This window comes from Lepisosteus oculatus, chromosome 12 (genome assembly GCF_040954835.1).
Source record: "Lepisosteus oculatus isolate fLepOcu1 chromosome 12, fLepOcu1.hap2, whole genome shotgun sequence".
Taxonomy (NCBI): Eukaryota; Metazoa; Chordata; class Actinopteri; order Semionotiformes; family Lepisosteidae; genus Lepisosteus; species Lepisosteus oculatus.
In genome coordinates this window covers 3,653,329-3,679,009 of record NC_090707.1, presented here as the reverse complement: position 1 = coordinate 3,679,009, position 25,681 = coordinate 3,653,329, and the positions used below count along the sequence as shown (strand labels likewise).

At 40.1% G+C, this 25,681-nt stretch overlaps 1 protein-coding gene across 3 annotated transcripts in view; it reads right to left on the bottom strand.

Moving 5' to 3' along the window:
• pth2ra (parathyroid hormone 2 receptor a) overlaps positions 1–25,253 on the bottom strand; it is a 37,985-nt gene extending 12,732 nt beyond the window's left edge. Inside the window, exons 1-8 of one of the 3 annotated variants that reach the window (XM_006636333.3) lie at positions 24,441–25,252; positions 17,835–17,934; positions 14,330–14,440; positions 14,111–14,232; positions 13,928–14,025; positions 10,901–11,087; positions 5,599–5,752; positions 899–959 (exon numbers count right to left, since the gene is read on the bottom strand). In XM_006636333.3, coding sequence (XP_006636396.1) covers positions 899–959; positions 5,599–5,752; positions 10,901–11,087; positions 13,928–14,025; positions 14,111–14,232; positions 14,330–14,440; positions 17,835–17,934; positions 24,441–24,506 — 899 coding nt within the window. In that variant the 5' untranslated portion in view covers positions 24,507–25,252. Of the gene's footprint in view, positions 1–898; positions 960–5,598; positions 5,753–10,900; positions 11,088–13,927; positions 14,026–14,110; positions 14,233–14,329; positions 14,441–17,834; positions 17,935–18,475; positions 18,551–24,440 lie in introns of those variants that run through there. The other 2 variants (XM_015358283.2, XM_015358284.2) reach the window with 2 other exon arrangements.
• Positions 25,254–25,681: the final 428 nt, after the last annotated feature.

Sequence of the window (25,681 nt, the reverse complement as noted above, 5' to 3'; positions counted from 1 at the left end):
CTGCAGAGCACTGTTTACCTCTGAGTGTAATACAACTGCTACATCTGAGAATCTGATCAGTGGCCTGATAAGTCTTGAGGATTGCATACTCCTCAGTTTTGTAGCACGTAGGTAAGAGCAAAGGAGGAGTTAGAAATGAAAGAAGACCATTCAGCCCACCTAGGCAGGTTGGAAGCTGGTAGTTCATTGATTCAAGAATCTCATCCATCCATTGTTTGAAGGAAGTCAGGATATCAGCTTCAGAAACATGTCTGAGTAACAGTCTCCAGGGTAGAAGATTGCCGCCGGTTCTCAGTTTGAAATCTGCTGGGCTGACTTTTGATTTTGTGTAGCTGGCCCCGGTGTGTGTGTCTGTGTGTGCCCTGCAGTGGACTGGTGTCCCATCTGGGATGTAACCTGTCTTGCTCCTGTTGCATTCTGGGATAGGATCCCCCATGACCCTGCACTGGATAGAGCTGTTTAGAAAATGAATGGATGGAGTGTTTCTAATGTACAGTAGATATGCAGAACCACCACTTCCTATTCTCCTAACATTTAGCCTGAAAGACTGTGTTGGGATAGAAAAACAAATCTCATCTTTCCCAGGATGGTTACTTCACACTGAACTCCATACTGATGTGATCAACTCACAGTTGCCAGGCATTTATGTTTTTTTTTGCCCCTTCACAATCCTTTAGAGCACTTTCTGGAACGATCCATGAAGCAAACGAGGAATGAGGAAGAGAGGACTTCCCTCTCAGCAGCAGAGCTCACAGGAAGAAGAGCTCTTTGATGCCATCAGGACCATCCTGATTCAAGCTGCTACACAAGAGGTCTTGGGCAATGCGTTGTGACAGAAAGGAGGTGTCTTACGAATAAAAACTCTCAAAGGTAATCTAGGGCTTCATCTCCCTCTCACCTTGCGTCTGCAAGCGTTGCCCTGACAACTGCCCAGGCTGCCACAAACAGAGCCGGAACACCTGCAATTAAAACAAATGACACATTTAGTTGGGCCTACAAGCTCCCTGTTTTCACATTCCTCAGACGCTTGCAAATATCGCCAAAAGCTCTACACCAGGAACAAGAGCTGCCCAAGTGGAAACATATAATTATTATTTTTGAAGAAGATCAAGCTTTTTGTTTCTTCTTTTAATCGCTGCGCTGCTCAGTCTTCCTAATGGCTAGCTTGATGGCCATTCAGGCAAAGAGTAACGCCTGTTCATCCGTGAGATGAGAAACCAATCGAAACAAACAGAGGGTGTTCACTGCGTGCTGTTAATGTTTGAGATAAGACGTCTTCTGGCTGAATGTGACGAGTGTGAAGCCAAGTGTAAGCAGTCCTGTTTGACCGGTGCGCCAGGGAAGGAGCTAATCAGAATACTCCTGCGCTCTTTCCTAAAACACAAACACTTAGCTGCATTCCGGACTGGGAATCTGCAAGAAGGAATAGGCATTTTGTGAGCACATCAAGCAAAGTTTCACGTCTTAATTAGTTAACCTAACACTCTTTTACATCAGTAAGGTCCTAGTGTGTGACTTGTATTTTAACATGTATTTTACCATCAACGAACTGTTCGCCCCTTAATGCAAGCCTAAGAAACAGAAAAACACATTAAGAAACTATATTTCTGATCACTGTACAGCACCACGAGGCTCTAACATTATAAAGCCTCATCCCTCTTGTCATCTCTTCTCATTCTCAGTTTTAAAGGCACTTCCTTCTCAAACTCCGGGTGTGTGCCCGTGTCACTAACTCTGAAGAAGTCTCTAGGGCTGACACTGCCCAGGTCTCGGGGGATTGTGAGCCTCCTCTGACTCTAAGACAGATTATGTGAATTACCTGTATTGGTTCCGGGGGTGGTAATATGGGGCTATGGTGGCCTGACACCTCCTGGTTACTGGGCTGTGGTATCTGTCTGTGGGGAGTTTGCATGTTCCTCCAGTGTTCGAGTAGGTACTCAGTAGGCACTCTGTCTTCCTCCCATCTCCCCAGAATATGAGGACTGGCTGACCGGCTGGCTGCTCTTGGTGCCCACTGTCTAAGGTGTCCAGGGGGATTTTTAATTCAATGCTGCAGGAGATGTTCCTAGAGTGATCAGCGCTGACTTGGGGACACAGACCTACAGAACCACATGTTCACAGGGGGCCAGAAATCTTCTTCACCTCTGTGGCCTTGCTGAAATCTGATTCACCACCACAGACACACCCTGCTTTGACTAATGCTGGTGTTCCAAACCTGCCAGGGTCAAAGTACACCCATTATTGTAGGGGCAGAGTGAACCGAGTGTGATATCAGTCCTGAAATTGTATCTCACGTTTTGCTTTAAAATCTCCATTTCAAAGGTGCACAGTATCATCTTCAGCTGGGTGCAATACTTCAAGCAAAGTAAATAAACGAATAAGGCATCAAAACACAGCCTAGAGACCAAGAAAATCAAACAAACCTGCTCTGTCATTATCACACCTACTGTAGTGTGTAACACAGAGACACTGTGAAAAGCAGTCAAAAACATACTCAGGACCACATCTTTTAAAAGGAATGCTCCACAGAGAGGTGTAAATATGCACACAAAATTCTGTGGAAGAGGAGAACACTTCTGTCAAGCCTCACTCCTCAGAGACTTAGTAGTTTTAAACAGGTACAAAGATATATAGGAATAATTAAAAAATATGAAAAACTAGAGGTGGTCATTCAATATATCCAACTTAGAAGTTGCTAATATCCAATTAACCTAAAGATCTCATCCTGCTGTTTCTTGAAAGGAGCCACGATGAGTTCCAGGCTGCTGCAACCCTATTTGCAGAGAAATCTCTACTCCTGTTGTCAGTTCTAAAGGCACTTCCTTCTAAATCTCTGGGTGTGTGCCCTCGTCACTAACGCTGAAGCCCTCTCAGGGGCTGACACGGCCCGGGTCCCGCAGGACTGTGAATCCCCGGGTCTTGCCCCTTCCCGGTCTTCCATGTCCTAGACTAAAAAGGTTCAGTTCTTTCAGTTCTCTGTCGGTAAACCCAGGAATGTATCACTTTTCTCTTGTTTGTACTTATTTCTCGCCAGCAGTTTCTTTTTTTGTGACCTGTAGTAACCAAAATGACACAAATGAGGTCTCACTAAGGCATTGTATAATTTAACAATTGCTATCTCTTGGCATTATTCTACCCCTTTTAGCTATTTCCCTCACACACTGTTTGCTTTTTATTGCCTCCCCACAGTGCCTAGAAGATGAAAGTGAATTGCCAACATACTGTACAAGCCTGAGTCTTTTTTGAAGTAGCGTCTTCAAGCTGCATGTTTCCCATCTTATATTAATAGGATGTTTTTTGCTTCCTGCATGCAACACACCACACTTATCTAATTTACTGTAAATGTCATCAGCTCTTTGCCAGGCCAGAGCTTACCGAAAAGCAAACAGATTCTTTTTTCTAAGCTTACAAACTGGGCTGAATTTGTTATCGCTTAATTCTTATTCCTTTCTTCTTACAGTCATCTGGAGATGTACTGTAATTTTCACAAACAATAAAAACAGAGGAAATATGATGGAGTAGACATAAAAACCTACAATAGAACACGTCTCTTTGTAAATTAGCCTAAAGAGCCCCATGTGATCTGTTTTTACAGCATGTTGTGTATCACCTGCTAGTATTGTTCTTACTTCTGATGGGATAAATTCTTCTTTTTGTGTTTTGAAACAAATGCATGAGCTTCCCATGACCCCTTGACTGCTAATCTGCTCATTTGGAAAAGCAGTGCATATGCTGACATGTATGGGCCAGGTACTCCAGTATGGGCCATCTAGGCCTCTGGAATCAATTCCTCATTGGTAGCTGACACGGATGAGTAATACACTGGTGAAATGTATCTGTTTGTTTCCTCTCTGCGGAATGTATTTTTGAAAGAGTCAGCTGTGTTTCTGGTATTGCTTACTAGCTATTCTCTGAACACACAACAGAATGGGGACGTACCTCCTCGCTGCCTTCTGTTTGTCATCCCTGCCTGCTTTGTCTTTTTAAGCCCAAGCCATCCATTACTGTGATGTATTTAGTAAAAGAGATATTGGTATTGCACTTTAGTTCATGAGTTCAGAATACAGTAAATCTGAGTGCTGTATCAGGATACTGGATTTTAAAAAGCTGAGAGACAGAAGAAATCTTTGGAAATGCATCAGCAATTGTGCATTGAATTATTTTAGAGGTAAAAAATGGTGCTGTTAAACAGATGTTTGGGAGGAGAACAAATTCTTGTGTATAAACACTCCCTGGCTGCCCACAGCTCTGCGCTCATCTTTTCTACACCCCTCCCTCTGCCCAGCTGCACCCCTGTAGAGAGGGGGGCTGTGACAGCACTGATCTTCAGCCAGAGCTGGCATTTTCTCAGCCAAGCATGTTAATACCAAGTACGAAAGTATCTTATTTAAACTATCTGTCCATATCCATTGGCTCTTTTGATTGTCATTATAATTTAACCAAAAATACTGAGGTGCTTATCTGTTGGGGTCTAATTTTTTAAAACTCTTTAAAGCCCAAGTAAGTCCTTGCGTACAATCGAAATGAGGTATTTTTATTTCTTGTACTGTTCATTTGACGTGATTTAACTGAGATGAATTACATTCTAACACAACGTTTCCACAGATCACTCTCCGGTGTCGGCAAGCTTGCCTGGAACGTAACGCCCTTCGAATCCCACACCCTTCAGACCCAGCCTGGGCGCAGGGATCAGGGCAACATGGAAATGTGACGGGCTCTGCTCTCCCTGCCCCTGCCAGGACTCAGTACCGCTCAGTCGTGAGCTCCAAGCACACACAACACCACCGCCTAGATATTTAATAGCTCCTCCTCGCCAAAAGACCAGGCCCTTTGTCGCACAAGATTCTGCGCAGCACCAGAGACTAGTGCAGCTCTACCGAGCCTCTGCCCTGATTCAGTCCCACGACACTAACAGACCCAGAGCCACACAGCAGCCCTCGAGACTGCAGGGAAGTCTGCTGCACCACAGACCCACTCACATGCGGCAGCAGAGCTCTGCCATGCCTAGATTCCAGAGCGGAGGGGGTCGTCACTGTTATTCTCTCACCAAAATGAGCCCTGCTGCACAAAGCTTGCATCCTAAAGCTGGACCACGGGCTTCATTCGGGTCAGATTTAATGCCCTGCTAAGTCAGCCACTGGAGTGGGAGGTGAAATTTGCTGACCAATCATGAGCCACTCACACAAACTGTTAGAGGCCGCTTGCTGCACTGATCAAATGTTAAGCAACAAGGGAAATGGAAAAAAAATATCCTTTGAATTTGATAAATGGACTCTAAGACATTTACCCCGGTGTTAGCACTTTGCCTGACGATTACAATCTGGCCGCACATCTTAGATCAATTTGATAGGTAACCACTGCTTACCGTTTTTTTTTACGATCAGATGAAGGCTTTTATTAATAACACAATGAATTCAGAATCACAGCCAGCTCTCTGAAGGTCCAGTAACTTTAAAATGGGACAGAAATTAGAGAGCATGCTTTGCTGGATACGCAGAGAAAAACAAGGGATCCCCAGCGACAACATTTCTGTAAAGCCTTCTGCTTTCCAGATGGGGAAGCCAGAAGGTGAACCACTTACCAAGCAGGCAAACTTACCCCATCCAATCAAGGTGAATCCCCAAAGGTATTTGGTATCGGAGAAGAATGCCATGAAGATGAGGCTGTGCAGATAAAGCCCCTCCACAAGGATCCAGTAATAGTTGGTTGTCAAGAAATAGATGAAGAGCAGGACTGTAATCTTGCATCCAATCTGTCAAAGTATGAATAGCACTGGATTAACATCTCTGATGGCTGCAAAAAGGCAAGATTAACTCTTTTACCCACATACACCTCTCAGACAGAACTGTTGCTAGTGTGCTCCTGTGTCAGATCGACATGCCCTTGGAAAAACTGTTAGATACCAACAGCAAGAGTTCTCTGACAGTGTGAACGTTCAGGTGCATACTGACACGACACAAGGAAACCACAGGGAAGCAGTGCGCTCAGCAAGGCTAAAACAGAAAAACAATGGTTTCAGGTCAACAAGCCTGAATAACATTGATCCAACATCACTCAACAGTGGCATTCCTGACCTATTAACTTTCATCTACAACTTTACAACTTTGGAAACGGTAAGAATTTGAAAATGCTTCTCTTGTCACTTAGTGGTACAGAACAACATGAGCTCCAGTGATACTCCTAAATGGTGGACAATGTCATGAAGATGTTTTGATCTCTAGAGCAGTTTTTCATTCAAACCTGAATAGGAGTCAATATGAACTAGAGTGGCAGTTTGCAGCCCATTGTCACTGCAAACTGCAATGGAGGGGAAGGACAAGTACACACTAGAGTAAAAATCAGGTATCCTTCGCCCTCCTTCATCACTGTCTCCATGGTCAACAGCTCACTTACAGTGTTTCAAAAGACTATTCTACTTAATTACCTCATTGCATGAAATGACAAAGACTTTCATTTTCATGCTATCTAGTGGTTCTTCAAATTTGAAAGTTAACAAGGTTAGGAATACTTCACCTACAGTCAATGGACAATTAAGACAAGGGGTGTCATAAATAATAACAAGGGCACCTTCAATGGCACTCTGTAGGGAGACTGTAAGGTAATAGCAATTTCTAAAACACCAATGCACACCATAACTGGAAGTTGAAATCCTTTACTGGAGTGTGGTGAGATGCCCTCAGCATAGAAGCTCAAGCTTGTAGCTGGAAGTTGTTCAATCTCAGGCACTAAGCGAATTCAGAACTGATCAGTACTAGGACAGGAAGCCTCTAAGGAACAACAGGTTGTCATTGCACTTGATGTTGGTGAACCAGTAGGTGGTGCTCTTTCTTCTGGATCAGGAATACTGTGCTGTAGGATGTGCCATCAGAAACGTCCTACATGTTTTGTCTTTAAATTAGATTAGAGGAATTAAACCTTGGGTCCTGGCAAAACTCGGCTCTGGGCTTGCACAGTTTATCTTCTCTAAAGTTCCCCCTTAACTCAGCTAGGTAAGCAGTTTCTCACTCCTCCTCCTGATCTGATCTCCAGTGTGGCTGCTAGTGTATCACATAGGTAGGGTCACTGGTGCACTACACGAGTGGAGACTGAACTTCAGTGGTGGATGAAGTGGGTCTCCTCCTATATGTAAACTTCTTTAGAATCCTTTAGGAAAATAGCATATAAATACCAGTAATTATTATTATTATAATAATTAATTATGCATATCATGCATATCATGATTAGCATATCATGGTGTGAATGCAAAATCGTGCTGTGCTGATGACCAGTATTGTTTTGCTCAATGGCTGAATGAAGTGGCGTGTTGCAGAACACCCCTTGACACTGTACTCATCAAGGCAGGATAACAATTTAATAAAAGAGCGTTAATACTTGCCGCCACGCCACCTGCACACACACCTGCTCAGCAATTGCTGTAATTTGCTAAATACTGTCTTTCTGATGTGAAAATTTCAGGGCCAGGTGATGGGTAATTATATGCTGGAGCAAGCGTAGGCACTCCTGAAACAATCTAACCTTGATTTCAGTGCAGAATAATGTGTCTGTATACAGTAAAGACTAGATTATTTAAAACACAGAGAATTCAGCACAGTAAAATTCTACACAGATTGCAAAATAAAATGATGGTCAGAGCAATCAAAATACTTATTTCTCTAATTCTCTGAGATATTAAGCTGCCATTCAGTGTGTACTGCAGCACCAGAAGGAATTACTACATGGAATCTTATTCTTAAGGAGTAGCACCAGGGCAGTGGCTATTCCAGGGATGTTTTTATCAGCTTGCTACAGGGTCACAGGGTGACTCCTGTGTCGTTTACACTTCAATGTCAGTTTACTCACAAGGTGAAATCCGCAGTCCTTGTGAAAAAGTGTCACATCGACTTGTTTGTCTCTAAAGTGAGAAAATCTCAATTCATTCGGAGAGCAAGTTGAGCACCATGATAGAGAGCTGTGTTTCAGTCTCAACATCTGGTCTCCCTCAGCAACACTTTCTCTCTCACACACAAAAGCAAGAAAAATATTTACCAAACAAGCCTACATCCAGGGAAGAGTAATAAGTCATTAAGGGCTGATCATTAGAGAAACTGTATTATTTTTAGAGATTTTATTGGCTTGTTTTTACAGCGGCGGGTTCCTTGATGTTAAACAATAACAACAGGCACAAAGCCACTCTGACAGCGCAGTTGTCTGCCTGTTTCCTGTGTCCATGAGCTGTGACTGGGGCACATTAGGAGGCTCCCGGCCAGAATGAACAGATAACAGAAAGGCCACATCTCCTAATGAGAGCGTGAAAGAAGTGAAGAGTACTTCTGGGTTAAAAATAGCTTTCAAGGGTTTGGCTTATGATGCTATTTTGAAAACATAGTCTTCAGGCAGATTTAAAAATACATTAATTGAGGAGCACAGCAGGAACACCATTATACTGTATATGCGTGAGCGATAAGGATTCTGTTGCTTTCTGCAGTCCCGCAACATGATTTTGATATTTAGACTCATTCTAGGATTTCAGGAGTGTATTTATTGCTTCTGTTTTTTTTCTGAAGAAGTTGCCAGTGATTTAATTGCAAATCTAATTATGGGAAGTTATGAAAATCATTTACATACCGTCCAATGCCTTACAAATGTACATCCCCTTATAATTTAGGTATATGTGGTAAATTATAAGGGGATATAATTATAAGTAATATTTTAATAAAATAAATTTGGCTACACACCCTAAAAGACATCAGTGACATTTATTCAATCTGCTTACTGCATGTTTTGATGTGCTGATGTACACTATGTTAATGTATGTATTGAAATCAGATATGTGTAATATATTGCAGAGGTGTGTTCTAAAGTGTATGTGTAACATTTATGTAAATACTATCATTTACTGTAAATTATCAAGAGCAATGTTTAGTGATGAGATTTCTAAAATAATGTTACAGTTATTCCGACTAATAGACTAGGAGAGCTATTTCATTTTTATAGCACATGTTTTTATGTTTATTCTTACCTTACCTCGCATACACATGTATGAAACATCCAAGCCTGTGGGACATGGCACTGTATATATGAAACAACTGTATAACATTCAAACTGTTTGATCCAATGGAGAGAGCATGTTTGGATCTCAAGTGGTTAAAACTACATACAATATAATGTTTTATTGACAGAATTAACAATGCTGGCAAACCTGCATCTGAATAAAACCCTTGTGAAAGCTTTTTTCTCAATGTCATTCTGTGACATTGCATAACATAACAGCTTGAAAACGAGAAGCATTTTATAGTCTTTGGAAATCATAACTTCTGCAGCTTGAATCCATTAAAGACTCCGTCCATCAAGGGCAATCCCTAATCACATGAGTATGATGTTCTGTACCTGACTCCACATACAGTACCTGAAATGCTTAAGGGCAGTGAAAGACAAGGAATGGCTTAGTGCAGGGGTTTTGTACTAATTACATATGGTATGCCAATTGAAACAGCAATCAAGGACTTTGTACATTTCGTGAGATGAGCAAACGTAGAATATCGCAATCCTCAGTGAAAAGCAGAACGTAAATTCGGACAAACCCCCATCATCCATTGACTATGTGAATGATGTATTTTACTGCATGATATTTTCATGGCAAACATCAGGCAACATGGAGGTCTGCTAAGAGCACATGTTAGGAGCTGCAGTTTTCGGAACCGTTGAAGATGGCGAGTGAATCGAGGAAGAGAAAGGTTGCTCTGGAGATGACAGGCATTTCATACTATTTTGTTTCTTTCTGGGGAAAAAATCTAAGAATGCAATATACTGTATATATAGGGCATACAGTACAAGCAACAGGACAAAGCTGAAAGGAATCTTAATTAGTTTGTCACAAGAACTCCTTTAAAAGAAAGACAGAATACAGCTCCTGTATCACTGGCTATTTCAAGGGTAAAATGTACAAAGTACATACGGCAGTACAAGACATACTGTAGGACAGGGCAGCTGAATGCCAAAATGCATAATTCTGGTGCTGCTGAGAGACAAAGACTAATGGTGATACGTTTCTTTTTGTGTTCTCGAAAGTAGCTGCCAGCACATTATCTTACATCCTGAGGGAAGTTTTCAGTATCTCTTTAGAACAAATCTTGATGTACTCAAACTCTATATTTATTTCAGCTCTAACCCAACTCCTTCAGGTTCTTAAGAACAGGAGTGTGGCTAATCTCATATGGAAAGGTTTGGGTTTTTGAAAAATTGTTGACCTCATCACCTCTTTCAGTTTTGAAATCAATGTGGCAGCTCGTGTGGACATTTTGCTCTTCATCACCGATAAGATTTCAGTTATTATACAAAGTGTGTGAAACCAATGAAGGTTCAGCTACAATGTCAGGCTAATTTCCATCTTCAAGGATATTTCACATCAAGGACTAAATTTTTGAGCTATCAAACTCCAAACAGCTATCCAATATTCCACAACAAATAACATCTGTGCCTCAAACAATTTCTAGCTGCTGTGTACTCAGTCTTGTCTCTGTGAGGCGTCATCCCCAGGAGCACGAACTCCCCCACAATTTTATTTTATTCTCCTGCACCTCTCATGTTCTGATTTCTGCCAATTAAAGAAAAAGCATGTTGTGCAAAACACACAGTTTAAGAACACACCGGTGGCAGTTAAAGCCAACATTAATAAACATATTGAGAAATACTAGGCAGAATATGAAACTTGTTATAATTTGCTTTAAAGATTCTTTTCCCAATAAAAGGTTTTAATCCAAAACCTTAAGCTAGAAATCACAGAGACCAACATCAAAGTTGATTAATGAATTTCATTACCTGTCTTCAAAGAGGTGAGGTTGAGGTGTTTTTAAAGCAAGTTATTTGATCTTTTTTCAAATTCAATACAACAGCAAAAAACTCAAATTGCTCAGGTACTTACATACTGAGTCTTATCCAGCACTGGAGCCACTGAAATGCTTTTGAAGTTGTCCATGATCATGGAGTCAAACTCTTCCCGAACTACGTTGGTATGGACGACCTTGTCTTTCACAAAGATGCTGATGGCACGCAGCATGAAGGATGCGAACAGGTGCATGTGGATGTAGTTCCTGGTGCAGTGCAACCTCCTGCGAAAGCAGAACAGCGACTCAGAAACTGTGACCTGTGTAGCTCACACCACCAGTACAGCTATTGCCAGCCCTTCCACAGCAACTGTCTCAATCTTGGCTTTTTCTTCTGGTTGTGTACTGTACATGGCATAGGCAAAAAGGAACTTTTAAAATTCAATCTTAATGTTAAGACAAGTTGAAATCAAGTGGAAAATCAGACTTGAAGAATTAAATTAATCTTTAGCAGGTTGGCAAACAGTTCCTTGTGACATTAATTGAAACCTGACTATTGTGGCTGACTTTAATCTTTGATATTTTTGTCAGGTTGCATGATAATAGGGTGCTTTTCTCCTCTCATCTCCTCTCTCATCTCACACTTTCCATTTGTAAGCCTTTGAAATTCATAATTTAATGGAAGTTAGGCTCTTTTTACCTATTATCTGAGACCAGTGCGTGTGAAATTCATTCAGGGTTGTGTAGGCTACACAATTACCTATTCAGAAGAAATGAACTGATTTCTTCAGATCATCAGTTTCTTTAGAATGGATCTGCAGTGGAAATAGAACTGACCCCATTGGGACTCCCTGCTTATGTAAAGGTTTCTTGATTAAACATCTGGGCGCAAAGGTTAGTGGACTCATTCTGGGAGTCTGGGAGACTGGCACGGAGTGTCTCACAGTAAACAGGGGCAACCAAATAACGAACCTTCAGATTGCTGATCAACACATTCTGAAAACAGCTGGCCAACTCAATGAAAATTATGTTTAAAATTTTGAGCCTTGTTCTATCCAAACTATGACAAAATGTTTTATCTGGTGTTAGAAGAACTGAATGTTCCTCTAATTTCCATTTCACAGGGCTTCATAACTGATTCACTTTAAAGCAGTAAATAAGCAGACAGCCAGTGGTGGACAGACTGTTCTTAAGCAAATGCAACCAACAGTCCAACTACTCCTGCAGTTAGTAATTATCTGGACCCTGAGATATATGAAATAGAGAAACAGAACTGTTATTTCAGTTTTCTAATCCATTTTATATACAGTACTTTAAGAAGTATAAAGCCAAAATCATGAGGTATGAATATTCCTGAGAAACGTACCAGATAGATACAAGCACTGTAGATGAACAAGCTCTCAGGGTAATTGTTGGTCTGTGGCACTAGTGAATCACTGAATACAATTGCTATTGATTTTCTTTAGATATATGGGATTCAATTAGTTGAAGAAAAGTTTTAGAAAAATAGCTGATAATAATGCCACAGCTTGTACTTTCAATGTAATAATCAACTTTCTGTATGCTATTGCAAAATTGTTCAAATTGTCCTCATTAAACAAGTGCCTACAGGTTTTTGCATTGAGAAATGCCTACAGCTATTGCACAAAGGCTTTTAATCAATAGGATTTTATCTTTGAGACTAAGGTAAATATGAAGTATGCGAGATGTGATGAAAATGTGGCTGAGGATGTTAATGGAGAGACACAAGCAGAGCAACAACATATTTTAAATGTGATTTCAAGGTGAATGTTAGATTTCTCTCTTATCCAATTCTACGTGAGAGTTTGTGCTGTTTCATTTCACTTTTTTCCTCCTGATGGACTCTTGTTCTCTAGACAGCTATTTCAGTACTTAATTATTGCAGAGACGAGTATGCACTTTTCTAATGTCACTTTTCCTCTCCTCCTGCTAGATTTTTTAAAGAGGGTGTATGAGATATTTATCTTGTCCATGAAAGCTGTTCTCAGGTGGTGCTGCACTATTTGGATACTATGAATTCTAAAACCTGACGTTCTACCTCTGTGATTCAATAATAAAATGAATGACATATTGCAGGTATTGTGCACTCCAAGGTTTGAAAATGAACTTATCTGCTAATATTTCAGTCCTGCACAAATTCCAGGTTAAAGTACAGCTTAATACTGCCTCCATCCATCCATTTTCTTCAAGGTTCAGGGCTGCTGGGGAGCCAGAGCCTATTCCAGCAAACACCAGGCGAAGGCAGGGTGCACTCTGGTCAGGGCAGACACACAAACACAGACATGCACACACACACACCTGCGCCAATGTTTCCAGAGCCAGCAATCCCATTTCTGGTGCTTGTTGGTGATGCTTGGTTTCATAAAAGGTTTTTGCTTTATAATAAGTTGAATCACCATTGAGTAACTATTTTATACAGAGAATAAAGATTTATTCAGGAGTTTGTAACATTTGATATTGGACTGTGGTTCTAAGTATAATGGTAAATCTATAGAAATTTTAATTCATAAATATCATTCTAAATGATGCAGATGATTCATTAAACTGGAGTGGATGGAAGGATTTTTTCTTCTGAGAAACCTGCATGTTTTGTGTTCTTTTGTGCGAACAATGTTTAAAATCTGGAACGAGTCACCAGTTAAAGTTGGAGAGTTCTGTTAAGTGAAAAAAATCAGTAATATAGTCAGAGTAGTAGACAATTTATGTCAAAATCAGATCTTAGATATACTGTATGTCAATGAACAAGCAGGGGCTATTTCAATGCTAAAAAGTTAAAAGAAAGATGAAAAAATCAATATTTTGGCCGTTTTTTATGACAGCGTTTAGCAAATGCTGAGCCTTCGAGGCAAACCCAGATTAAACACAGAAATCCGTCGTGTCTGTAATTGCAATAATGATGTTCCAGGTAGGGTGATGTGGGGAGGAGGTAGTGTGTCCCCTCAAAGTTTTTAGAGTTGTGTAAGTGTGCTGTGGGATGGACAAGGCTGGGGTTCTCGTGTTCACACTCTGTTAGGGCCCTTGTGGTGCTCCTGCAACGAAGTCTCCCATTTCAACCTCTGGTACTCCTGAAATTGGTTGAATTTTCAGAAGATTTATTGTCTTACCTGAAGTAGCCGATGATAAAAATGGCAAGGAGGAGGGAGCTGAAAGACACCGCATATCCGACAGTATACATGACATAGAGCCGCTCGAAGAATTCCCTCTGGAAGGAAAAGTACACACACAGCATCAACACTGCAGAGTGCCCAGAGAGCCGGCTGCTCACACAGAGGTAATAAATAACTCACCTTTCCCCCTCCCTGGTCAGGCTGCAGAAATCTTAAGCAGTCCGAATAGTTTGTCCAGGTATGGTTCAAGCTTGCCACGAATTCCCATGAGCCATTATAATCACATTTCCTGTAAGCATGCCCTGAAAGCACAAGCACTCTGTCAACAAGTCAACAAGGGCTCTGACTCTGTGAGAAGCACAAGGTGAATCCATAACAAATACTGTAACTCTGTAGTACCGTTGTGGTTGAAGTCATAGATGTAGGTTGGGCAGGGGACCTTGGTCACTGTGCCTGGATAACCTCTGGGCCAGCAGATTAGACCATCCCAGTCAGGAGGGCACAGGTCATCTAGACACAGAGAGTGGGGCTTCGGTCACACACCAGAAACGTATTGGGGGGACTTTTTATTCTACTGGTGGCTAAAGGGCATCTCTCTAGCATCATAGGTCAATCTGGAGATGGCATTATTCTTCCCAAGATTTTGTTGAATGCATTAGCACACATCTCCTTAACCTTTCCCTGCTTTGCTTGCATTTTATCATTTTATTTCACACTGCTCTCATTTATGATACACCAGTATGGTTTATGCAAGATAAGACGCACCTTCCTTCACCTTATTAAACTGCAATTGAAGTTCAGGGTGATAACAAAACATTTCAAAGTCAACAAAACATGTCCTACAGTTTCTCTAAAAAAAAGTTAATTATTTTGCTTGTATTTATTTGATCAGGATTTATTTGATCATTTTCTAGTTTAACTAGTGAATATGCAAGTGTGCTTCCTACTTGAAAACTGAAACCTGTTTTACATTTACATGTTAAACAATTTCCTGATTGAGAACTGAAAAAATACTTCCTGGGAAGGTCCACAAATCAGGACAGCGGAGAAGGATGCCGAGCTTTTGCAAAAAAGCGATGTATTGGTTACCCGTGCCACTCTACTTTCTCATTGATCATTCACTTAGCCATTCTGAGCAGCTGCTAATACTGTATGATAGATATTTGCATGTCAACAATTGAGTCTCTTTAATGCTAATGTATTTCCATTAATATTTCTTTTTTAGATTGTGGAATAATGATTATTGCAGAATTGTCATTTCTCATTACTGGCTAAATAAATCAATGTATGTGTCTCACTGACCAGACTTAAATCTGGTGGATCTGTTGGGACACACTGACCAGGTTCCATGATATGCCGTGATTATTCCTCAGTGTTTGTAGCAATTTCTCCTTGGACACTATGCGCAGCTGGTCCACAAAAGAAGTTAACTTTGAATTGATTCAGAAGTTTAATGGTATCTTAAAGATGCTTAAAAGGATTAATATTGAGAAATCAGAAAGCAAGGGATGATGTTCTTGCTGGACAACAACCCTCCTTCCACTAGTCCAGACTTGTGTACTTCCTACAGTAACTACTTGAACATTACTCAGGAACAAAACTATTTTCCTGCCTGTCCATTGTAAGTGCCTGTGAGACCATAATGTAAACACTTAGACACTTACAGTGCAGACTGGGCTTCATTTGTCTAATTAAGTTACTTAGTCTTTCCTACTGTGCACCATGCAGTATTAGTATCAACATGCAAGCTCGATCCTTGCAAATGATACTATCAGAAAAGGACACAATATTGGTAAAGACTCTCCAAGGAATATGGTCACCGTTATACTCTTACAGGTATTGAACTGTATTGTATAATGCTACTCCCTCTGAGAGCCATTAACACTTCCAGTAGAAATTAAGGTGAATTCTTTCACCTTCTCTTGAGAATATCATTCTGATGATCAACCTTTCAATGTCATGAATTTGGAATAATTGACATAAATATTTTTAGGTCCTTCAGTAGGAATGACTGGAGATATGCTTAATCAATGCACTTTAGACAATTATGTACTGACTGGGGTTTCTGGGGCCCAGAGACTGAAGCAATTTTCTTGTCACTGTCAATAGTAGAAGCCGGTGCTGTTATGATTTATAATTTTTTTTTTACGCTTTTATCCAAAACAACTTACATTTGTACACCCTTATGCAGCTGGGCATTTTAAATGAAGTGCCTTGCTTGAGGGTACACCAGCCGTGACCCATGGGACTTGAAGCTACAATTACAAATCCCCAGTCCCAACCACTCCTAGTGATGGCTCATTGTCTGGCAACTTGCTACAAGTGTGGTGTCTCCACCTAGTAGTACAGAATATTCAGATGAAAGAGCTCTTCCTATGAATCTGCAATATATAGTGAACTGTTTTCAGCTTTTCATATACTATCCATGTCTATGGGTTGTACAGTATGTGTTTCCTTGTACAGACCAGGGACTGGGCTATGACTAAAACAATAAATTAAACTGTGGCATTTCTATGAATTTGTATTATGTATTATCGCTATTTGATTTTCATTCCATTAGGCTGATTTAGCTGGTGTTCTTAATTTAATAATTAAATGTTTCAATGTAATGTGAAAAAATGAGGTTGTTTAAACACGTTAATTGAAGTCAGCACTCTGAAGTGACCTTATAGCTACAGCTTGAGTGGGATTATAATGGATTTGCTTGTATAAACCTCATTTCTGAAAATCTTTCAAACTTTCTCCTTCAGCCTCCCTAACTCAGCACTGTCAATTTAGTTATTGATTAGTTTGATCACATTATTTAATTTTTTTACATTATTTCTTTAGTTTTGATTTCGTACTCTTCCTGTGGTTTAAATGTGCAGATTGTTATACATCCCATACTGTATATCTGACTTAATATTTAAAATAGAAAAAAACAAAATTTGTTGTGTCAATCTTTATATTGGTTAAAAGGGTATGTAATGTTAAATAAAAAAAGCAAGAAATGTTTGCAACTGTCATGAGTACTTCTGAAGGCAAAATGGAGATGTGAAACTTCATAGAATACAGACATTTTGTGGTGAATTGATACATACTGTATAACAATCTTGACCCAATGCTTTATGTATAATAAAAACATCTGTTGAAAAATATATTGATTTAAATATATTTCAAATATAAATTGATATAACATATATAAATAAATATTAATAAATATAAATGTTCAATTATCAAGCAGACTGGAAGCTACACTAAATGATATTGCAGACAGAAGACAAGAGTTGACCGTTCTTTGTAAAACAGTGTGTTAAACCTGTCAGTTATTTTTTAACCGGATGTGCACAGAACAACATTCTCAGAAAAGCACAAAGCACGAATGGTTCTTCTCAGAAAACAAAGCTCTGTGAACTAGTCTGAGAAAATTGCATTTGCTGAGTAATAAATCAATGAAGAAGACACAATGAGATATATTCTGAAGTGATATAAAAGTGTGAATGTGTGCATGGTTGTGTCCGGTCAATTGGCCTGGACAGTTTCCAGCTCCCCTGATATGCGAGATCCATTGATACTTGGGACATCCGAGCACGACGGATCAGTATGGGTGAGTCTTGACACTTTGCTGAGCAGTGGTCAGCCTGACTACACCAAAATGCCAGTCCCTTCCTGCAGGGGGTTCGCATGCTTTTGAGGACTGGAGAGTGAGCACACCTCCACATTCTAGTCTCCAGGATGAGACCTGTTACACCAGTGCATTATCCTAGTGATGCGTTTACAACTTTCCATATTTACCTCAACACAAACAGCCACACAAGAGAGACTGTACACTGTTATAAGAGCCAGGTGACTCCACACGACATTTTTTAATGAATCTGTGTGTAAGCCAGAGGTGGCTGATAATTGCAAGGGACTCTTCACCTACCTGTAGGTTCTTGGGCTGAAATATTCAGGTCACACTGTAACTTGGCATCAATAAGAAGGTATATTTGCTCCTCTGTTGTGATGCCACCATCGGAGCCGATCTGTGGAGGTAATGAACAACTGAATTCAGCTCATGGAGATTCTCAGGAGTCTGTCTGCATGGAGACTGCACGTTTTTTCAAGTTCATGAGCCTTCTGTTAGAACACCGGTTTCCTCCAATAATCCCAAAGCGTCTAGTTTATGTTACTTGATGTATATGATTGGCCCCTGTAGTTGTGTTATTTCCTGCATCCCAGCTCCTCACAACAATCCTCTGAGAATAAATATCACCCAAAACAACTGGATGACTCAAAAGTCCTTTAGCTTATAAACTTTTCAATGTTTTATTTTTAACATTTTGTCTAATCATGTTACCTGCTAACTACATCAAGTGTTAGAATCAATCCTGTTTTTCAGTACTAGTTTTTTTATTTTAACTCACAGTTTTGGGACTCTAAGTTTGGGCTTGTGCTCAAACCACTGAAATTACTGTTCAAATATGTAAAGCGCAATGAATATTGACGGATGGCAGCATTTTTCCGTATAAAGAATCTCTTCCTCTGTGCAATACCCTAGTGGACACAAAAGCAAACAAGCCTGACCTCAACACCTTTCTGCGCATGCTCTCCGTGGTGTGTGTCACGCATTCCTGTGTGGAACAAACGCTCACGCCGTAAGTCACGGACCTACAGTATCACCGTTCACTCCCGACACTATTCCGCGTGGTATTTTCTCTTGCTGTCTAATTGGTCTCAGACCTTGCTTGCCCTCTCGTTTACGATTTAGTCTTGTGATTCGGATTGTTGCTCTCCTGCTGTCTCAACTGTTATCAGACCTCCTTGCTCGTTTCCAGGATTACGTTTTAGCCTTGTGATTTGAATTGGTGTTCTCTCTCTCCTGAGTCCTGCACAGTGTCCATACTCCCTTTCCTGCCTCCTGTTACAGCGTGCTTACACGATTTGTAAAACAGTGTTCTATCAATGCCTGCATCTATACTGTTGTCACTGAATAATTCATCTATCGATTAACTATTTTTCACACTGCAGTATGCCTGGTTTGTTTATGCTGTTGATAGCTCTTGAAGAATTTAAATGCAAACGGCTGTATGGGCATTTAACCATCCCGTTATAAACTAGCAAAGTGAAGAATTACTTTCCTTCCTGAAGTGCAAGTCACAGTTTACAGTAGAGTATAGCACAGTGGTGGCAGCTGATTAGTAGTGACTTCTATTACAACCTCTCTCAACAATATGTCCTCTTTTATGACACCATTGGAAGTGTTTGCACAGTGAATTTGAGACTTCTCTATTTTTAGGTCTAAACCCAGATCTAAACTGTGAATCTAAGTATAAATGTATACAAACAACCTCCAGTGTGACATATAAAATATCCTTCCTCCACATGAGGCTCCCATCCCGAGTGACCGCTCCCTTGTCCCTGTGAGGGCCAGAGCAACTGTCCCTCAGCTCCAGGGTGACAACCACACGTAGAACTGGCTGGGTCTGATGTGTCTTCCAGAAAGGAAAAGGAAAAATAGACTAAAGATGCTTGATATCTTTGTTAAAGTACTTATTGTATGTGTTGGGAATTAATCATCAAAATTGCTTTTCTCTAAGTTTTTAAGGAGTGTAAAAACGTGTAAACCCTTGAGCTTAATTTGTGCGGGAGAGGAAGGCACTGTGCAGCAAGAGATCTGCTCTTCTAATGCATTACAAATATCCTTCATATATATGCAAAGATATCAGAAGGGAGGAAAGGAAAACAAAACATAAGTGTCTGCGCTTTTTCGTGTGTTGCACAAAGACTGTGAATTTGTTTTTTCATCATGGGGTTTAGTTCACTGGAAAGGTGCAGGTCCTTCTGTTGTCTCACTGCAGTAATGAACATTACTGGCCTGCTAATGTTAATCTCCAATCAAGGCAATTAGACTCTAACAGTTTAAAAGCCAAGTAAGGCATTATTAACCAAATACAATATCAATTAGCATTTCGAAATTGATTAATTGAATGCATTAACTGCTTTCAAATGTTTACAGTTTAAATCAAGGACTGAGACCTGTGCTGAAACACGTGACTAAAGCATACAAGAATAAAGCAGGCTAGGCTGAGCCTTACAGTTTCTGCATTGGTACTATCAAGCTGAGAAACAGATAAAATGTCGACTGATAAATAATGGCACAACCACGAATTGCAAAACCTCAGCAATCTAGCAACTGGCTGTGACCCCTCTGTTGCAACCTAATTCATCAGTTTGAAAGGCAAAGCAGTTTGTAACTGCTGTAAGACCAACTGCAGGCACTCAAAGCACTTATAATAAACAAATCTCCCAGGCCTGATGGTATTCAACCGCTGCATTCAAGAAAAAACAAGGGCTATTCGTAGGCTGTTTGCAAAACTCTTCCAGCAGTCACTCAAGACAGGGATACTAGCCACTGAATTGTCACAGCAGCAGCAATTCACAAAAAAGGTGACAAACCAGATCTAGTGATTAAAGACCTTTCAGCCTTGTTTCAGCATGGATCAAGAGATTTAGAAAATAACTTGTTTAACTTATTTGTTAATGTTTTTATCAACAGCAACAGTAGTAATGCTCACCAGCCCAGTATATGATACAGTATATCTAGATTTTAGAAGGCTTTTAATAACGTTACTCATAAAAGAACCACTCTGAAAATATGGTGGCAGGAATTCAAGGTCATCCTTGTATTTAGATTAAGAAGTGGAAAATTGCTTGAGTTACAAATGACAGAAATTACAGACTACAGATAATCAATACTCAAAGCAGGGTGATATCATTAGTGGAGTACCACATTGATCAATATTAGGACCACTGCTCATCCTGATTTCTGTGATCTGTATTCTGACATAGTGAATAAAGCAGTCAAGTTTGCAGATGATACCGAATTAGTAGGTTTCACAAACACTACAGAAGCTGCAGAGGATATATAAAAGATTTGGAATTCTATAAACATCTTTTCATTAACACCTGTCATATTGCACTTAATATAGACAAGTGCAATGTATTATATGCAAAAATAAACAACATGATCTACAAATATGAAATTGGAAACAACGAATTTGAATAAGCTACCTTTGTAGACATTTGTGTTTTTATGTTGACATGTCATTTACTGTATGTCATCTGTACAATGTGGATGGGTAATGATTAGAAATGTCTATATATTATTTTGATAATGCACTTTTGTATAAAATAATACCTTATGAAGGTACATGCTTGTGAGTCATATACTGGTATAAAACGTTCTTTTTCCACAGTGAAGTACATTTTCCTGGACGAAAACATACTGTACTGTTTTGTATTGTCCTGAACACTTTTTTGTTTTTGTTACCTATTCAGTATTAAATATTATATTTATGTCTAAAAAGGTAACCGGGCAGAACTAGTAATACAGCCATTTACTGTGAATAAAAAAAGATATATACATGAAAAAGAGGAATATAAAGAATAAATCTGTTCATAACAGAAAGTCTTTTTAATAACATTTTAAAAGGAAAGAAACAGGTTGTACATCGCAGGTACAAATCTTTCACTAGAGTTCTTTATATAAAAGCTCTAAAAGAAGGTTTTTGTTATGCCACCTGCCATGTTCCATGGTCATTGACACATTGCAATGGCAAAGTTAAACGCTGAGATATCTGTCTTGGGATTCTGACCATTTTCACGCAAAATTCAGAATCTGCCCACGGAGGACTCTAGGGATTTGAGCATATTAACATGCTTGGCTTTATTGACTTCACATGTTATTAGCGATTGAGCACACTGCTGCACTTCCACTTCAGGCGTACAGAATTTCAGGCAGTAGACACTGTAGTTTCATTGACTGTTGGCTTGTCAAATTACAACCAAAGGTGGCAAAGCCCTTTTTCTGCACTTGCAAGCTGAAGGACAGAGACATCTCAGAGCAATGGAATCATAGGTTTATTCCATGCTGAAAGAGAAAGAGAGAAAACACAACGTTTCGGCTGTGAAGCCTTCTTCAGGTGTGAGAAAGACAGGGCAGAGAGCAAAGATTAAACAGCACAGAAGAACAAAGTCCTCCAAGAAGGGTTTTTCAACTCCTATAGCAGAAAAACAACAGAAACTAAACTCATCCTGAAACTAGTTACACACCATCCCTCTCCTCTCAATGACCGACTTATTCTGGTGTACTCTTCTCTATTCTCAAGCAGGTTTTGACACCACACCTTTCTCCACCCCTCTCCACTTTGCACTTCCTGAGGTGCCCTTCTGCCCCTCTGCCCCTCCCGCCTCCTCCCCTCTCCCAGCTTTTGCTCTTCTGTGCTGTTTAATCTTTGCTGTCTGCCCTGTCTTTCTCACACCTGAAGAAGGCTTCACAGCCGAAACGTTGTGTTTTCTCTCTTCTCTTTTCAGCATGGAATAGACCTGTTACTTGTTCCTTTGCAGACTATGCATGCTAACGCAGCTGCCCAACTGAGCTATCTCAGAGCAATGCCATACAACAACCTTGCAACAGCCTGAAAAGGAGAAAGGCTTGAATGGAAATAGAATAATGCAACAGCATTCACATCTTTATCTAACTGTACTGTCCTAGACATTGAAATTAGAGTTAGAGAGAGAGAGAAATTAGAAACCTAGCATAAATAGGAGCCTCAGTTCAAGGTCTCCAATGGAAGATCCTTTGAGAAAACATCCTTTCATCATTCTGAAAGCAAGGTCGAGATTCTGCGTCTCAGAGGGAAGGATCCCAGACATTGTGAGTTACTGTAGTACCACTTCCAACAGGAATCAGTCTCACAATGTCAACTCCAGCGACAGAGCGGCCCAGTCCTTGCTGAATTCTGGGTCCGTAATGAAATCAGCCTCCTTGGCAGAATATCTTCAGTATTGTCATGATTTTCTGTAACTCTCACAGCCTTCAATAATTTCACACTACACTCTGCAGCAATCAGGCGTGGAGTTTAAAATGAGCTACAGGTTATCCTGTTCCATTACATTCCAGTCCTTACCTGGTTTAGCTGCTGTGTTCCTTACAAGAGAAAGGGGGTCAACATCAAGGATCGTGGCAATGCCGAGCTCTGGGACAACTTGAGCCAAATCATTTTGTTCTCTGTGTGTTGGTCCCGTGCAACATACTGATGACAAATACAGTTTCTTCTCTTTATTTTCTGAATGTGTAGGTTAGACACATCGAATGCCATTTGCCCAATACACACAAACAAAAAATACCAATCCAGGAAACAAAAAGCAATTTGAAGCACTGCAATTCTGCTGATGGCTCCAAAAGAGCTCAATGTACTGTATACCTCTGATTGAATCGATTTAGCTTAGAATGGGAAAAAGCTGAACCTTCTGAAACAGATTATTATATTATTATATTATATTATATTATTATAAAACTATTATTCGCAAAAAAGCAAAACATAAGAACTACACAGATTTCTGCAGTGCTGGATTCATAACTACAATGTAAAATAACATGTCTGTTAAATAAAAAAAAACTATTGCACCTAATTATAAATAAAACTCCCATTGACTAACTACCTGAAAGTAACAGACGTTTAATTATATTACTCCTCCAATTAAATTGTTTCTTTTGCATCGTGCTGCAGGTTTTTGATTGAATCTTTGATACAGTTTTAAATTCCGAATCCTTCAAGATATTTAATTGTTTTCCTCTTGTGATAAAACACTTAGAACAGAACACACACTTTGAAAGCAAGTTGACTATTATTATTTGCCTGCTGGACAGTTGGATTTAGTTGAAACTGCATTATTATAAACTGACCTGTTAAGTTATGGGATGTGCCTTTTCAGTAGTTAACAAAACAGTTTGTGTCAATAGTACTCCTCAGGGTCATTCAGAGGTAATACCTTTTCCCAGCGGCGTTAAATGAAACCAACAGAAAGTACAAATTGTCCTATGATTTTTGTAGTAATAAAGCAGTGTTATTACGATACTGAACTAAAATAGTAAATTCCACAGTAATATTTTAATTAGTATTTTATTCTTTGTAAATACCTAATTAATATTAATATTATTATAAACAGAACTATGTCCTTCTGGTTTAAACTATTATTACTATGAATTTCTTATTCTTATTCTTATTCACCTGAATGTATTATTATTGTTGTTGTTATTATTATTAATATTATAGCAGCGCTAGCTTTATTTAAATAAATAAAAAAGTGTTTATTATAATCGTCAACTCCAGGAATAAAAGACCATGAATACATGATTCTGCTGAACGGATCTGAAAGTTCTTCAAATGGGTGTATAGACCTTCATCTTAAGGTCACTTCATAAATGTCAAGAAATTTAACGAATGTCAAATATCTACCGAGAGGTTAAGACACACTGCGGCCGAGCTATGAAACTACTGTGCGCTGACTGCGGGCAGAGCGAGCAAGAATCGATTATATTTACCAGACGACAGCAAAGGATGGAGAGCTAAATGATGAAACTTAGAAACTGTTTGCAACAATCATCACTCATTGTTCAAGCGAACATGCGTTAGACGCAGACAAACTGCGGGTTGTCTGAAACGCGAACAGGAGAAGAATTCAGATCGGCTCCGACCTTTCTTACCTGCGAGTCGACTACACCGCAGCACCAAAGCACTTTGGCAAGTTCCCACACGAAGGACTTCCTCATACCTGTCGCTGACTGACCACACAACCCGACGAATTGTGGCACTGGGTGTTGAGGTTGTGTTAAAAGACAACGAAGATTCTTCCCAGAGAGCTTCTTATTATTTTAATTCGGAGTGTCATACAATATTCACGTAAAAACGAAGTTTTCAGTGCTGTGACACTCTGACGATCAGTCTTAGTTTTGTGCTACCCCCTTTCAAGTCCCAGCGTCTCACTTCAGAGAAGCTCCGCTTTTCCAAGCATTTTCTGAATTCTGCTTTTCTTTTGTGAGAAATGACCACAACCTCGAAAATTAAGATCCAAGAGGGCATGCCTTCTCTTGTGTTACTTATTCCCATCTGTGCCGTATTTCATGTCTGGAAGGAGGAGAGAAAAAAGTGCCCAACAAGAGAAAAGAGGGTTATTGATGGAGTTGTCGATTCGGTGAAACTGCGGGCGAGCTGCTCCTTGAATGAGGTATTCGTATCCTGCGCGTTAATTCGCCCAGTCGTTTAAACTCGTCTGTCAGCCGCTGAAATCAGGCTGACAGTTTATGTCAAGGGAAACTCGCCGGTGCTGGGTGTTTGAGAAGCCGAAGCGCCTAGATGCAAGGGGAGCGCAGAGCCGCGAGTTTGGGAAGAGTGAACACGCTGTGCGGGCGCGCTCGCTCTCCCGCTCCGCCGTCTGGAACCGGGAAAGCGGGAGCGCTGGTGATCAACAAGGTACCCGAACCATATCTGGGAAAGTGTCACAACCTCCACCCACCCAGCACCGTCGGCCCCCCTTCGCTAACCCTTTCACATATTCTGTTAGACGAAGTGTGAATGCGACGTTCGCGCGAGATGCGTATAGGGAGTATTTGGTCTCTGTTCCGTCTTGGTCAATAAGGATTCTGTTTTTCCAAAAATGCCCCAGTGCTTAAGAATTTATGAATCATAATAGTACCTAATAAGGGTATATATTCCTTGCTATACACAAAATAAAACTACTGTACATTTTATATTTGTCAATTTCAGGGAATATTTCAGATCGCAACGAACCCTGGCCAACAAAATTATTTCTACAGTGTTTTTCTAAAAAGAACAATACAAGCTATTATTATAGCTGAGACCCACACCTGATTTGTGAAATTATTGAGTATGTAGCAGTATGTAAAGTTTATTGTCTTTTTAAAACTTCCGAACTGATGACAAAGGT